The 14,029-nt window shown below is 38.9% G+C and overlaps 1 protein-coding gene across 1 annotated transcript in view; it reads right to left on the bottom strand.

Annotated features, from left to right (window-relative positions):
• Positions 1-12,951, bottom strand: part of KAT2B (lysine acetyltransferase 2B) — a 33,129-nt gene extending 20,178 nt beyond the window's left edge. Inside the window, exons 1-2 of the mRNA XM_053467117.1 lie at positions 12,617-12,951; positions 1,737-1,863 (exon numbers count right to left, since the gene is read on the bottom strand). Of these exons, the coding sequence (XP_053323092.1) occupies positions 1,737-1,863; positions 12,617-12,889 (400 nt within the window). The 5' untranslated portion in view covers positions 12,890-12,951. The remainder of the gene's footprint in view (positions 1-1,736; positions 1,864-12,616) is intronic.
• Positions 12,952-14,029: the final 1,078 nt, after the last annotated feature.

Here is a 14,029-nt window from a genome sequence, read left to right as displayed (position 1 = left end):
TTCACAAAATGCATTCAAGAGCGAAAGCCAGACATTAAATACACTAGAGAATGTTCTTGCTTTCAGAGCCTTTGAAGTGTCAGGAACAATAGTGTTTTCCTGTAATCGGGACAATAGTAAAAGGCATCAGAGTAATATCTATTTTTAATATTCTGTAATTAAGCATTTATGCAGAACAGTAAAGTTTGAGTGTGAAACATAAAAATAGTCATTTGCTTGAGCTGATGAATACAAAACAAAGTCAATTACAATAGACTGTGAATATTCAAAGCACCGAGTAACATGCAAAAAGACATTATACATAACGTTTCCAATTTGTTTTTATCTAGGCAGGTGTAGACACTATTATTTGTCAAGCAGTAATACAGACGGGTATTATCATCATTAGCATAGAGTTATGGCAAAAGTACAGGAGTCAGAGACTGTGCAGCTACAGCACAAACCAAACACTATTTTCTAATATTATAATTTCACTGACCTTTTAATGTCATTCCTATTAAACAAGGAAACGAGATTCTATCCAGCACCGTCAGAATATTACTGAGGCATTGCGATTCTAGGCCATTAAACAGGCTGGTTGCTTCACACAAATTACACTAGGTTTTGTTCTCATAACATTCAATTATAAGAGAATTGTGTAACCTATATAATGTCAGCATCATTAATATTTATACATTTTGGAATGTGAACATGCTCCAACTTCTCTTTTGATTATTCAAAGTACTTTCCCTTTGGGTACATATTGGCAACTTGAACCTTGTTTATGTTATTTGAACTTCCTCAATTCGATTACTTGGCTGAAATCAAGAATGCACAGTATTTCCTGTTTTCTTATGTCATTTTATAGTCTTCAATATTATTTCACAGAGCTATTAGATGCTATTTTATGGTTAATTACCGACATAACCATGTACCAAAATACCTTAGAACGTTAAAATTTCACCTGGTAATCTTTATGTTGTAACATGGCCTAAGCAAGCTCCAGTTTGTCCATTGTAGACAAACATTAAGAAATGGGACTGAAAGGGCAGATAAACATAAGAACAGCCCGGACTGTAATTGTCGGTGTAAAAAAGTATTGCTTTGATACACAATGGGACACAGCTTCCACTGATTGAGGCATGTCTTGACCTAGACCAGCTAGGCACAGGACAGCTAGTCAGGGACGTATCATCCCCTCTACTCACCCTACTGAGCTGATTACAAGGGAAATCTATGATCTTCCCATCCAGCCAATTTACACTATGACGGACTGCGCCTAATTGGTCTACCAAGAAAGCCTTGCACCATGCTGATGCAAGCTGGGATTTACCTTTCAGTTTTCTGTGGCAATCCATTTCTGACAAAGAAAATTAAGTAAAATGAGTGTGCAGTCCGACATTATCTTCAATACAGATAGGATAAACAAAAAAGTGACCCAACATCACTTTTAAAACCTTCAAAATATAAACCATGTCCTGAATGTTATTTTTCATTCGTCATAGTTAAAGCAGCTGGTCAACTATTTTTTTCTGCTTTGCCAAGGGAGTGCTTAAAAAAGAAATACAATTACTACCTTCTTGATGTCAATAGATCACCTTGGGGTTTTATTCAGACCTACTTAGATGACAAGATTTTTCCAGTGAAGTTCTAATCAAAAATGTGAATGCTTTAGAGTTCTCCCTCAAAAGCAATTATACGATGCAGAATGATGCACTTAATTGTAAATGTTGGTACAAAGGAGTATCTTTTCTTACCAAGTGGGTGAGAACAGCTACGACATGGCTCAGTGAGACTAACCACTGTCTGCTGAAGGTCCAACCGAGGTGGTGTAGGTGGAGGGTTAGGGTTTTTCCAGCCATTGCACTTGCAGGTTTCATCTGCCTGAAATTAAATTGAGATCTCAATTCAAACCACAAAGTATAATGTTAGGTGCAAAATTAGAATTATTGATGCGATTACATAAAATATCAATTATTTTGAAATATTTATAAGATGATATTTTAACTTATTTTTTCTGTATATATATATCTGTACCCAAAGAGAACTCTAAAATTCCACTACTACAACTTTTATTCCAACAATACAATAAAAATACAGGGCTGCATGTACACTTAATCATCCCCATTATAGCCCTGACTGGAAATTTTTTGTTTTGTTGGTATACTCTGTAGGCCCAAAGCACAGGAATTGAGAAAAAGATTTCTACCAAAAATTACAAATTAGAGCTATTGGGTTAAAAGCCTTTTCCAAAAAAAAGAAAACACGGGTGTAGTGATGCTTGGTCACATGGAGTGGAAATCTTATTTATTTACCCCTAAAAGGACGGATATTTCTCTCTGAGCTGGTAAACCATCTGAGATTATGTTTTTGTACTGATTACAAGATGTAAGGATGAATAACCTAACAGAGAGATATGAATATGCAAATCCTGTTACAAGTAGTTAATATGGTTATTTTAACTGACCTATAGACAAATAGATTACTTTATTTAACCAAACAGTTCACAGTTCCATTTGGGCAAATAACTTTATGACAAGTGGTTCTAACAAACCACTTAAGTTATCCAGGCACCTGGATTCCTTCCTTAGGAAGGCCTTTGTCATAACTAACATTATCTGATGAGCGCTGAGATACTATAGAAGCCTTGTACTAAATCAATTAATTTTACAAAGCTTCAGGGCATAGGTAGATGTGCTTTTCAGCATACCCACATTCATGCCATTGAGTCTATCTCTTGCCTATTAAAAATATCTAATTTGGTTAGATTTTTTTTAAAGTATATCACGGAATAAAGGTTAAGTTTTATATGTTCTATGGATTCTTCAGTTTTGTACAGCTAACCGCTCAGGCTATATGCTGCTACAAAGTTAACAATTCACGCAGACTCCATGATCACACAGTCAGAAATTACGTAGCTGTTGGCATTATTTGTGTAATAAGCTACATCAACATTCTAACGACTACATGATTTCCAAGGCATGTTAAATAAACGGCTAAAAGCTGCACAATCAGAGTTTATTCAGTCAAGCAGGAGTTGGTAGGAGAGTTGCAGTTTCCAAAGTGAATCTAAAGTGAACATGTGGTTTTCATTTTTATTATTCTTATTATATTCCGGTGGTGAAGAGCTTTATTATTCACTGAATGTCTAGCTCCAATGTAGAAATTCCTGATCCGCTTTAGTTTCAGCCCTTGCTACTGTATGCTGCAGGCTGCTTCAGGATTTTGTACCCAGCTTTTTGTGCTTGATTGCTTTGGTCTTGCTCCTGGTGTTCTCTGTTCGCTTTCCGTGTCTGGCCCGCCTCTATTTAAAGCTCCCCAAGTAGGGTGCTCTGTTTGTTCAGATTCACTTCAGCCTCCATAAGTAAGTCCCACGTTATCTTATGGCTTCTGTTTGTGTATCTAATTAGTTTTGTGCTTTTAAAGTGGATAAGTGTTTGTACTTGACATGGCGTCAACATCTCAGTCGTTGCTCTTTTATCAGCTGTAGCAGACCTTGTCTTAAGTTCTGTGTGTCTTTTTGTTGTTGTGTGCTTGCCTTTGCCCTTTTACACTGCCTGTCATGCCTGTTTTATCACCTGGATCTGCCTACAGCCCCTGTACCTAAGGAGACCACAACAGCCATGTTTTGAACCTAATTTTCACCAACTTCTGGTAAGCACAGGTAAAGTCCTGTCTACTTTGGTCAGTTTTTTTCCCAGCCTTGCCACCAAACTATATATATATGCCAAGAAGAAACAAAAAAGCAGCACCTGATTAAGATTAACGCATATAGTTACAAAATAACGCGGAAAATAAATGCTTTTGGAATTTACTGCTGAACTCTAAAAGTTCCCATGTGCAGGATAACCTGATCACTCTCAAGCAATAAAAGCATTACAGCAATTATCTGATCGCTGTGGATGATGTAATTATATCTAATATCTGACTGAAGGTAGGAATGCGAGCCATGTTTATAGTTAAATGGTCTTGTATATTAAATATACTGTAATTAAACCTTTGAGGACCGGTGTTGGACGCATTTTTTTTCTCCATGGGAGGCCTGGTGAATTGTTGTAGCTTTTATTACGGTGACAAGCTTATTAATAGATTACACTTTACCTAGGGAAACGACTGTATACAGTTCTATTACATACCATGCATCCTATCACATGATATAGTGAAAAAAAAAAAGTACAACCACTCACCCAAGAAGTACCCCCCCATGAATTACAAAACCAAACAGTAAAAGTAATTGTCCATGGAAATACATCAATCCATCTTAAAAGTCCATTAAAATTATAGATATATTTATATATTTTTTTAGTGTCGGAGTGGTGGGGGAATCCTTGATCAGCGGATCATACAATATGTCAGCTAGAAACATTTTGTTGTTTTTTTTTTTCCGTTCCCAACAATGCTTACCATGACTGCATGCAGCCATATTGGGCAGTAATTTCATGGAGCAAAAGGGCAGCTGTAGAGTAAGAGGGGTGTGCTGGAGCCATCTGACAGCAGTGCCCATGCTCCACCTTCTGATACCTTCAGCTTACAGAAGTGGATAAGAGATCGGTATGGGCAGGACCCCTAACCATAATTAGTCCTCAGGGGCTAAGAGCACTAATTATGGTGGGTATTCCTCATACATTACATCAAAGCTTTTACATTGGACAAGACCCTCCCTACCGCGCATCACTACATACGTTGGCTGCTGTGGTGCTTAAGAAATAGCATTTACTCATGCACATGGCAGTTTTCAATGGCACATCAAATTCAATTCAAATCTTTGATCTTTTCTTGGTATGAATGAGAACGGGCCGCAAAGTCCCCTCACCTCATAGATATTTCCAGCACAAAGCTATTACATAAAACCATTGTCTAAGGCTTCAATGCTTTGCTAAATTAGGGAGGTAAGAAATCCTAAAAAAAAAGATTGAGTGCGTCAAAAGTTTTAGCGTGTAAAAATGTTCATTTTTGCCATTTGCTTTTCAGAAAACGCAATTAATGGAAATGAAGGATGGATTATTGGATAAAGAAGCACATGACTGGACGTATGACCTGCCAGAAAAGACTTGCAAAGGCCCTGAATCTGCCAGTTTTAACAAACTGTATGTTTGCTAAACACATTCTTTACTCCAGTCACAGGAATACAATTATCTTAGCTTCAGTTAACAGACTAGAAATCTGTTTTAAACATTAAAAAGGCCCAAGGCATGTTCTTATTGATACAAAGAGGATCATTGTAAAGATTCAGTCTTGATTAAATACCTTTTACTGAGGGAGGTTGTAATTATAACACCAAATATGGTGATATTGTATGGAAAATCCGTTTACACATATATTACATAGACAAAAGTATTGGGACACACTTCTTAATTATTGAATTCAGATGTTTCAGTCAGACCCATTGCCACAGGTGTATAAAATCAAGCAGCTAGCCCTGCAGTCTGCATTTACAAACATTGGTGAAAAAATGGGTTGTCCTGAAGAGTTTAGCGAGTTCAAGCATGGCAGTGTGATAGGATGCCACCTTTGCAATAAGTCGGTTTGTGAAATATCGTTTAGGAATAACAGCAAATCAGCCACGAAGCAAAGACTACGTAGTCGCAGAGCGGGGTCACCGAGTGCTGAGGTGCATAGTGAGCAAAAGTCTCCAAAGTCTGCTGATTCCATAGCTGAGAAGTTCCAAGCTTCCACCGGCATTAATATCGGAATAAGACCTGTGCAGTGGGAGCTTCATGGAATGGGTTTCCATCTTCTAGCAGCTGCATGCAAGCCTCACACCACATAATACAATGCCAAGGGTCAGATTGCGAGTATAAAGCATGCCACCACTGGACTCTGGACCAGTGGAACGTGTTCTGCAGAGTGACAAATCACGCTTCTCAGTTTGTCTGATGGACTAGTCTGGGTTTGGTGGATGCCAGGAAAACCTGTCTGACGACATTGTGCCAACTGTAAAGAGTTTAGAACTTATAAAAAGGCCATCTAGTCTGCCCATTTTTACCGATTATAGAGAGTTAAGAACTTGATCGGTCCTTGGCCACATGCCTATCCTATATTGCTTCTGGTGGAGCACTGTTCCATTTGTCTCAGTAAAGTAAAACTTTTTTACGTTGCATCTAAACTTCTGACCCTCTCGTTTTAGATTGTGACATCTTGTTTTTGCATTCCTCCTCCTTCGAAATAACTTCCCTCTTGTACTTTGTTAGAAACATTTACTTAAAGGGATTTATCACATATCTTCTCTTCTTTCCTCCAAGCTATACACAAAGCAATGTTCTGGGTCGTTTTCTTTTTTTTAAATTTTATTCTTCCTCCAAACAAAACCGGGCTCTCATCCTGACGGTGTGTATAATCCATTCAATATCCACTGGGATTGTTATTGTTTTCAGGAAAATCTGGAATCCGATTTCTCTTACTTGCACGAATTGTATGTTTGCTTCTATGCACATAATTCAGAGCCTGTGAAAGTACACTGATCCCTTGTGGGATTATTGTTCTAAAAAAACTGTTTGGCTCGAGGACAGCTCATATGCAAAATATCTGCAAAGCAACTACTGAGCTTCAACCGTGCCTTTTATAAATTAATTTTACCATTTTACCAAAATAATTTCATTGCTAGGGGAAGCCCATCCCCCTTTGGCTTTAAAAAGTATAATCTGCACAAATTATACTGGGACACAAACCTGACCTGGTTTCACTGTACAGAAAAGTCAAATTAACATTAAAATTATCCACCGAAGCACCAAGAAAAAAAAAACTGAAGCAAAAAAAAGAAATCTTAAACTTTTTCAAAAGCCAATTCTGGCAAAGGCGAGTATTTCCCCGCCTTACTAGACTGTCAAAATAAAGAGTGAGCTAGTCCCACGCTGATATAAAATAGTTAATGCCCCCCCACTGCCCCTCCTTGCAATACTCCAAAGGCACACAAACTGCATGTACCAAATAAACATTATGCTCTGCCCTAACATCCCCTTAGCCGGCCAAAGCTAAACCAGGACTGTTAATGAGCCATCGGACAGTTTACAAGAGAAGCCTTAACTTTTCCTTACTGGCCCCTCACACAGCGCTGCCAGGACAAATAAATCCTCACTGTCCACCCAGAACAAAAGAAATAGGGTGTTTTATTCATGTCCATAATCTCCAAAATGTTATTTATTAACCAAATCTATTTATTCTGCTACATCAGATACTAGATTTATACATATACAGATGTGACCGTGCCTGCAGTACGTCACTTATTCCTCCTCTTAATCTTCAACACTTCTGTGTTAAAGACAGAAGACCCCAATTCAAGTCATTGGATGCTGTTAACCAATTTCAATAAAAAATAGGTAATTTAAGAAGTGTTACGAGTGTGTATATTATACCACTTATTCAGTAACCTCATAACCGTGCAATCTCAAGGGATAATATTATTATTTTAGCACAGTTTTTGTTGAATAACATACAATTGCTAGCAACCTTCAGATCTCAGTGGGAAAACAACTCTCATCACTTTGAACTAGCTTATGAAGATAACAGCTGGAGGGCTGTGTCAAGCACCACCCTGCCCCTATTCACAGTGAGATTTAATAAAGTCCCTCGTTTTATCTCCAACCGTTAATCACTTATGAAGATTAAGCAGAGACATAAGCCAGACAAGGCCTATGATTATTTCCTTGTCACTGACAAATCACCAAACAGGCAACGGACATAATTACAGTCAGACTCACAGTTACAAAAAAATCAACACACCAACTATTAATAGAAAGATGTGGTCGTGAAACGCATTGTATCGCAACAAAGAAATGTCACATGCATGTGTATTTATCACGTATGATTTTGTTTTTATTAAGCAGCCCATTTACATTTTGAATATTTAATATACTTTTTCTATAGAAAGTCTGTCTTAACAGGACTACAAAGGTTATATACTATGAGCGTTGCCAAGTGATTACAACTATTACTAAAGATAGCATGGTTAATAGCATGTAACAGCTGTTTTACTATTGAAGGCTTTGTTCAACTCCGTGAAGTATCTGTACTTATTCAATGTGCCAGATAAAACATATGGTTTTATGTATTATGTTTGTAATTTAAACCTTGGGTACCTCTGAAGGAGGAAACCAGTAATGTGATACAGTGTTGGATTCTCCCTACTAAAAGTGTGCTAAGAACATGCTTTAAGAGGTTCCATAAAATATGCCCACCCGTTTCTTCTGTCCCATATACAAAGCCATATTTATTCTAAATTTTTTGGACCCCACAATAACCCTGTTAATATAGCCATGAATTGCATTTCATACCCAAAAACATCCTAGTGTCTTCATCGGCAAGTACAAAAAACACAATGTTGCTTTACTAGAACCACCGCCATGCACTAATTAAGTCATTATTGTTGTTATTGGATTGCATGCTCCTGCCATATTCAGAGCTGGACAATATTCATTTTTAATATTTTTATACATTCCTCGGAAGAGAAATGTTAATAGAAACGGTAATAGATACAGTATACAAGAGATCTTAATTTTATCACTGGATTTACTTATTCCTTTCAACAAAAACCCAGACACTAAATATATTTCTTAATGTTCCTGTTATTATGCATCCTTTGAAAATGACATTTTGTAAAAAATATTTACTTGATGTAGTAGATGCAACCCTTCTCCAGCAGCTTGAAGCTGCAATCAGTGGCAAGAAAGCACTCCCATTGAAATCAATGGGAACACTTTCCAGGCACGTGCACATGCAGTGTTCCCCGAGCCAGTGCTGGAGGTGTGTTAAGATGGACACATTTCCGGCATTGCGGGAAATAATAAATAAATAATAAATGCAAAAAGGGAACCACCAAAGTGTAATCATATGCTTTAAAATGCTGGAGTGGCTGGAGTGTCCCTTTAATAAAGCTGATCTTCTGGTTTAGCGGTATCGCCTTAAGTGGGAACTCCCACCAAAGGTGTTTATTAGTAGTATATATATGATCGCATATTAACCATTTGTATGTGTTCTAGCTCTGTTTTATTGGCCCAATCTACTAGACAAACACCCAGCATCCTTATCATACTGCCTGTGATAAACAAGAGAATGACTAATATGCAGGAAGGGACTTCATTTGCATTGCCATACAGAGTAAGCTGAGTGTGACATCTTGAGCAGGGAAAGTCACACAAAAATCATATGACTGACAAAAATTGTGGCCTCCACGTCTGCACAGAAAGGATGTTTATTGGAACAAAATTAGATAAAACCACAATTTTGTCAACACTAACCTACATTATTGTACACAGTGCTGTATTGTATGCTCATGGTGATTTTTTTTCCCTTTAACCCCTTAAGGACAATGAAAACCTACTGAAAACAATGCATTTTGAGCCTGTACATGTACGGGCTTTGCCATTAAGGGGTTAAAGAGCAAATATTTTTTTTTTTAAACAAATGCTTATAATAACACCTTCGTGTAGGATTCTACTTCCTTCATTAGATTTGGAGGTCTTGCTGTCCCTACTTGGCTGAGTTAATTTCTGACAGAAGCCATCCAAGAAATGTATCAGAGTTACATAATCATTAGGGAGGCTGCAAGTTCATCTGTGTGTTCTTTGTGTGTGTGTGTGTGTTTTTTTTTAGTCATCAGGGACAAGAACGTTAGGGAAGGCCTGTAGCAAGACCTCAAGCTCTCTCCGAGATGTAATACACAGAAGAAGGAAACAGAAAATGATTTATCTTTATAAGTTTTACATCAAGACCTGTCAGAAAAGATAAATTCATCTAATATAACACAGTCACGTGTTTGAGAATTAAAAAAACAAAAAACACTTTTGCTTTAAAGCTGATGCTCCACCTACTCTAGTAATAATTCTTTAATCAGATAAAATTTGGCTTCATTCATTATTTTGCTGGGAATACTTGTCATGTGACACAAAAGCAGGCACTGATAGGTTGTTGCTCTAGAAAATGAAAACGTAAGGGATCTAATAGTTTGCTTATCTTACTAATGAGTGTAATTAATACTTTAAGTGGAACAGTAACAATTTTAAGATTTTTTTTTTAAAAAAGTGGCATTGCTCAGACAATAGTATGCACTACAACACTTGTAGTGCTGCATTGGTATTATGGACCTATATATAATGATATTATATGGTTCCATATACTGAGATTACAATTTAAATTCAAAATATACTACATAATAAAATATTAATGCATCAGTACATACAGTGCCATGGGTACTGCCCCAATGTTGGGTCTCACGTGGACCATGTGCTGTCACTTCTCAGTATACAGTAACAATGTTGTGCCAGGATCAGGGCCTGATATTCACTATCCTTTGCAGGGGATATTGGGTTAACAAATTCCAAAGATTTTTTTCAACCCCAAAAGGGGGCCAATCTTGACTGACCCACTGAGGTACACTCATACTGAGCCCTATTCACCAAACCGATCACTCAACTAAAATGACGCGAACTCAAAACCATGAGCTGTTCTTAACCATGCCTGGGAACTCTCTGGGTTTGACCCGGAGTCTCCAAGTTTACCACTGTTTCCCCTGATCACGTTCCTCTTTCTCCTTGGCAAGGGAGCAGTGTTTAGCCACCCAATTCCCCTCCCAACATATTTAAAGCTATCTAGGACTAGCCCTTCCCTTCTCTACAATTATCCCCACCCATCATACGGCCAACCATGTCACTTGTTGAGCTAGCCGTGCCCACTTGCGAAGGGGCACCTTCCAAAAATGGAGAACACCTAGCCTGGGAAGTTCCCAGGAATGCTCTAAACCACAGCACAATCAGCCGCACACTCATACTGACCACTCTTTGTCACATTGACACACATGAAACTACTGTATATGGTAATGTTTCTGTGTCAACAGTAATACAACACACTTGTGTATCTTTCAATATAAAGGTTATATTAATCTGCAAACTGCTTGTGTCTGTTCACTCTACTGCATAGTGTTGCGTTAAATTACTGAAATGTGAAGCATTAATTGTTTAATATTAAATATTGTAGTGAGTGTGGATTAAGAACAAAAAACTATATATCACTAACAGTCTTACTATAGTAGTTAAAGCCTATAAATCCTGAGTCAGTGTTACTAGTTTACCATGTGAGCATCAGGTGTACGCAGCATGCCATTGTAATAGATGATACGGCTTTAAATATCACTGCGTATAATATATTTCATTACACAATACTGCCTGAATACAGGTCACAACTGCTTATACACTTATCTCTTACATCGAAATGTGTATGGAAATAAAATCAGATTTGCAAAATAATGATCATTGGCTGCATAGTGACTTTTTTTCCACTTTTAAATTAGGGGGATTATATAGTATGGTATATTGTTAATGCTTCTATTACCAAATGTTATTAAATACGATTTAGGTTATCATAGATTACTGATGCGCAGTGCATTGTTGTATAGTGTTGCAGCCTTGGGTTGTTGCAGGAGTGATGAAACATGTGTACCCTCATATTCACTAAAGTAGGGGTATGTATAGTAAAGCACCAACACCAGTTTTGTTCTCCTGCTAAAAGGGCTTGGGTGACCCTGTATAATACATGATTAAACCAGTGAGATTTCACAAAAGTAGCCCTTCTAATTAATGCAATATGCAGGGCCCTTTCTAAGTTTTTTATTTTACTAAAAAAAGCTCATTGGGGTTGGACCTTCATAACACATAACAAACAAAGCAAACTCTTGCTTTAGTAAATAAACATCTACTCTTGTAATGAATAGAACATCAGCTGTAATAAAACAGTGACCATATAACAATCCTCTTGCAAAGTAGTAAAAGTGTGCAATCACCATGACAACTAATGCAGTGTTTTTATGCTGATTGCTCCACTCTTACTCAGGAGTTTTATAAGTAATCCCGCGTGTTTATGCCTATGTTTATGCCATTAGTGACAGGTGCCCTATTGGGAACATAACCTGCCTTCCTAGGGTAAACTTGGGGTCAATTAAAATATCATTACAAAAATATGGGGCCTGGACAATTTGTCAATACTAGCGATCTGGCTCTTCAAATAAAACCCCTTATTTAGGGACGCAATGTCATACTAATGTTATATAGACAGTCTAACTAGTCAACAGTTACTCCCTAGGGTGATGCCACTACGCCAGGAGTATCAGCACTTCACCGAGTGTTATTGTAACATCAATATTATAATTAAGTTATCACACAGGACCAGGTTGTCATTAATGTTGTTGTCACGTACAACATGGTGTCAGCAAGTGAACAACATTATTGCTGTTGTAACTGAGTTTTTACTGCCGTCTAGGTTGCAACGGCGTGGTGTAAATATTATTAGTATTGTAACACACCTTCCGAGGTTTGTTTCCCGCTACAGTGTGTGTCAGTGTGTTCAGTGTTATTTCTATGGTATTTCACTATGGAATGTTGTTGCTGGTTCAGCAGTAATGTTACTGTATGCAGGTTCTTCAGCTCTTACACTGAGTTAACCTACTGTACAGGTGCACTGTGTAAAGTTACTACAGTGACAGTGCCACTGACACACCGGAGTGTTGTTGTTGTTGTTGTTCCTGTGTGAGTGTCTGGGTGTCACTGTCACAGGCTGCAGCTCTGTTATCGTGCAGTGTGCCTGCTCTTGGCGCTGTCACTTGTCACGGTGACAGCGGGTGTCACACCCGGGGTGCTGCTGCCTTCTTTACCTTGCATGCAGAGTACACTCCGAGTTTCTCCAGTTTCTTTGCCCGGGGTGCTAAGCGCAGCTGCCCCTTCTTGGCAGCGATCCTGAGCGGTGCAGCCGCAGCACCTCCCCCGACCGGGCTCTCAGCTCCCCGGGCTGCTGCTGTTGCTGCTGCTGTTCCTCCGGCAGCGGAGCCCGCCACAACCGGGGATCCCTGGGGTGCCGCGTTCCCCGCTGCGACCGCACACACCATGGAGCCTCCGCCAGTGCCTCCTCCCGCAGCTGCCTCCGACATTGCAGCAGCCCTGGACCCAGCCCGGGGAGGAGGAATCCCCTCCTTCTCCTCCTCCGGTGCACAGATCCCTGGACGAGGTGACGAGATCTGCAGCCGCTCCCCCAGCAGGGAGGCAGCACATCACCGCCGCCTCCTCCTACCTCTCACCTCCTCCCTATTGCTCTTTGCTTGTTTCACTTGCTGTCCAACTCCCTCCTCCTGTCATCATATTCCTTTCCTTTAAGGAGTATGCTACTATTCTGCAACTCTAAATTCCCCCATCCCCCTACGTTGGTTTTGTTTTAAAGTGACAGTGACCATAATAATCATAACACATCACATGTGTATCATATACATACACATATAAACACAATAATAAAGAATAAGATGGTAACATACATTTTGAGAGGATCTTTGCCTAGCAGATTTTGGTGCAAAACTGAAAAAGACAGGACTAATGGCCTTGTGTATTAGAATGTTGTCATTTGTGTCCTAGTTTACATTCCAGATGCCCTCAGGCCTAAAACCTGCTGCAGATCTCCACGTAACCTAAATACCCAAATACCCTAAAATAAATAGGCATCGTGGCACTGGCATAGGATGGAAATGGGATGGCATGATAAAAAAATAGGCACAGTCTGCTCAGAATGGGTGGAAAGTGGATCAGAGCTGTCCTTAGGCCTCATTCCGTTACCCCATAAACTGCGATCTAGTGGAGGAAATAGTCAACACATTCCAGCACTTCTGTAATCTGAACACCAGCAGCTATAAACTGCTCGGAATTGGTGAAGAATGGGAAAGTGTATGAGAGATGCCCTTTTGCATCACCCCAGCACTCAAACATACAGTTGTCACCATTTGAAAAAAGTTTCAGGGACATTTTGCATCACAGCTATAAATTACTTATTTGAAAAATTACCACACCCACTGCCCCAAAGCTCCACCCACTCCACCCAACCCACATTATTAGCATAATTTAGCCCCACGTAGTTACTATGGTGGAGATTGTCACCAAGATCCCACCAATAATGACCTAAAATAACGTGGAAATGAATCAGGCATTACGAGAGCATTAAATAATAGCCTATTACTAGTTTACCAGCAACTTTAATTTACAGACATAGCTGAACTCCATCAGCCACAGATACTACTACATGTTAC

This window comes from Spea bombifrons, chromosome 5 (genome assembly GCF_027358695.1).
Source record: "Spea bombifrons isolate aSpeBom1 chromosome 5, aSpeBom1.2.pri, whole genome shotgun sequence".
NCBI lineage: Eukaryota > Metazoa > Chordata > Amphibia > Anura > Pelobatidae > Spea > Spea bombifrons.
This window is presented reverse-complemented; position numbering and strand designations above follow the sequence as displayed.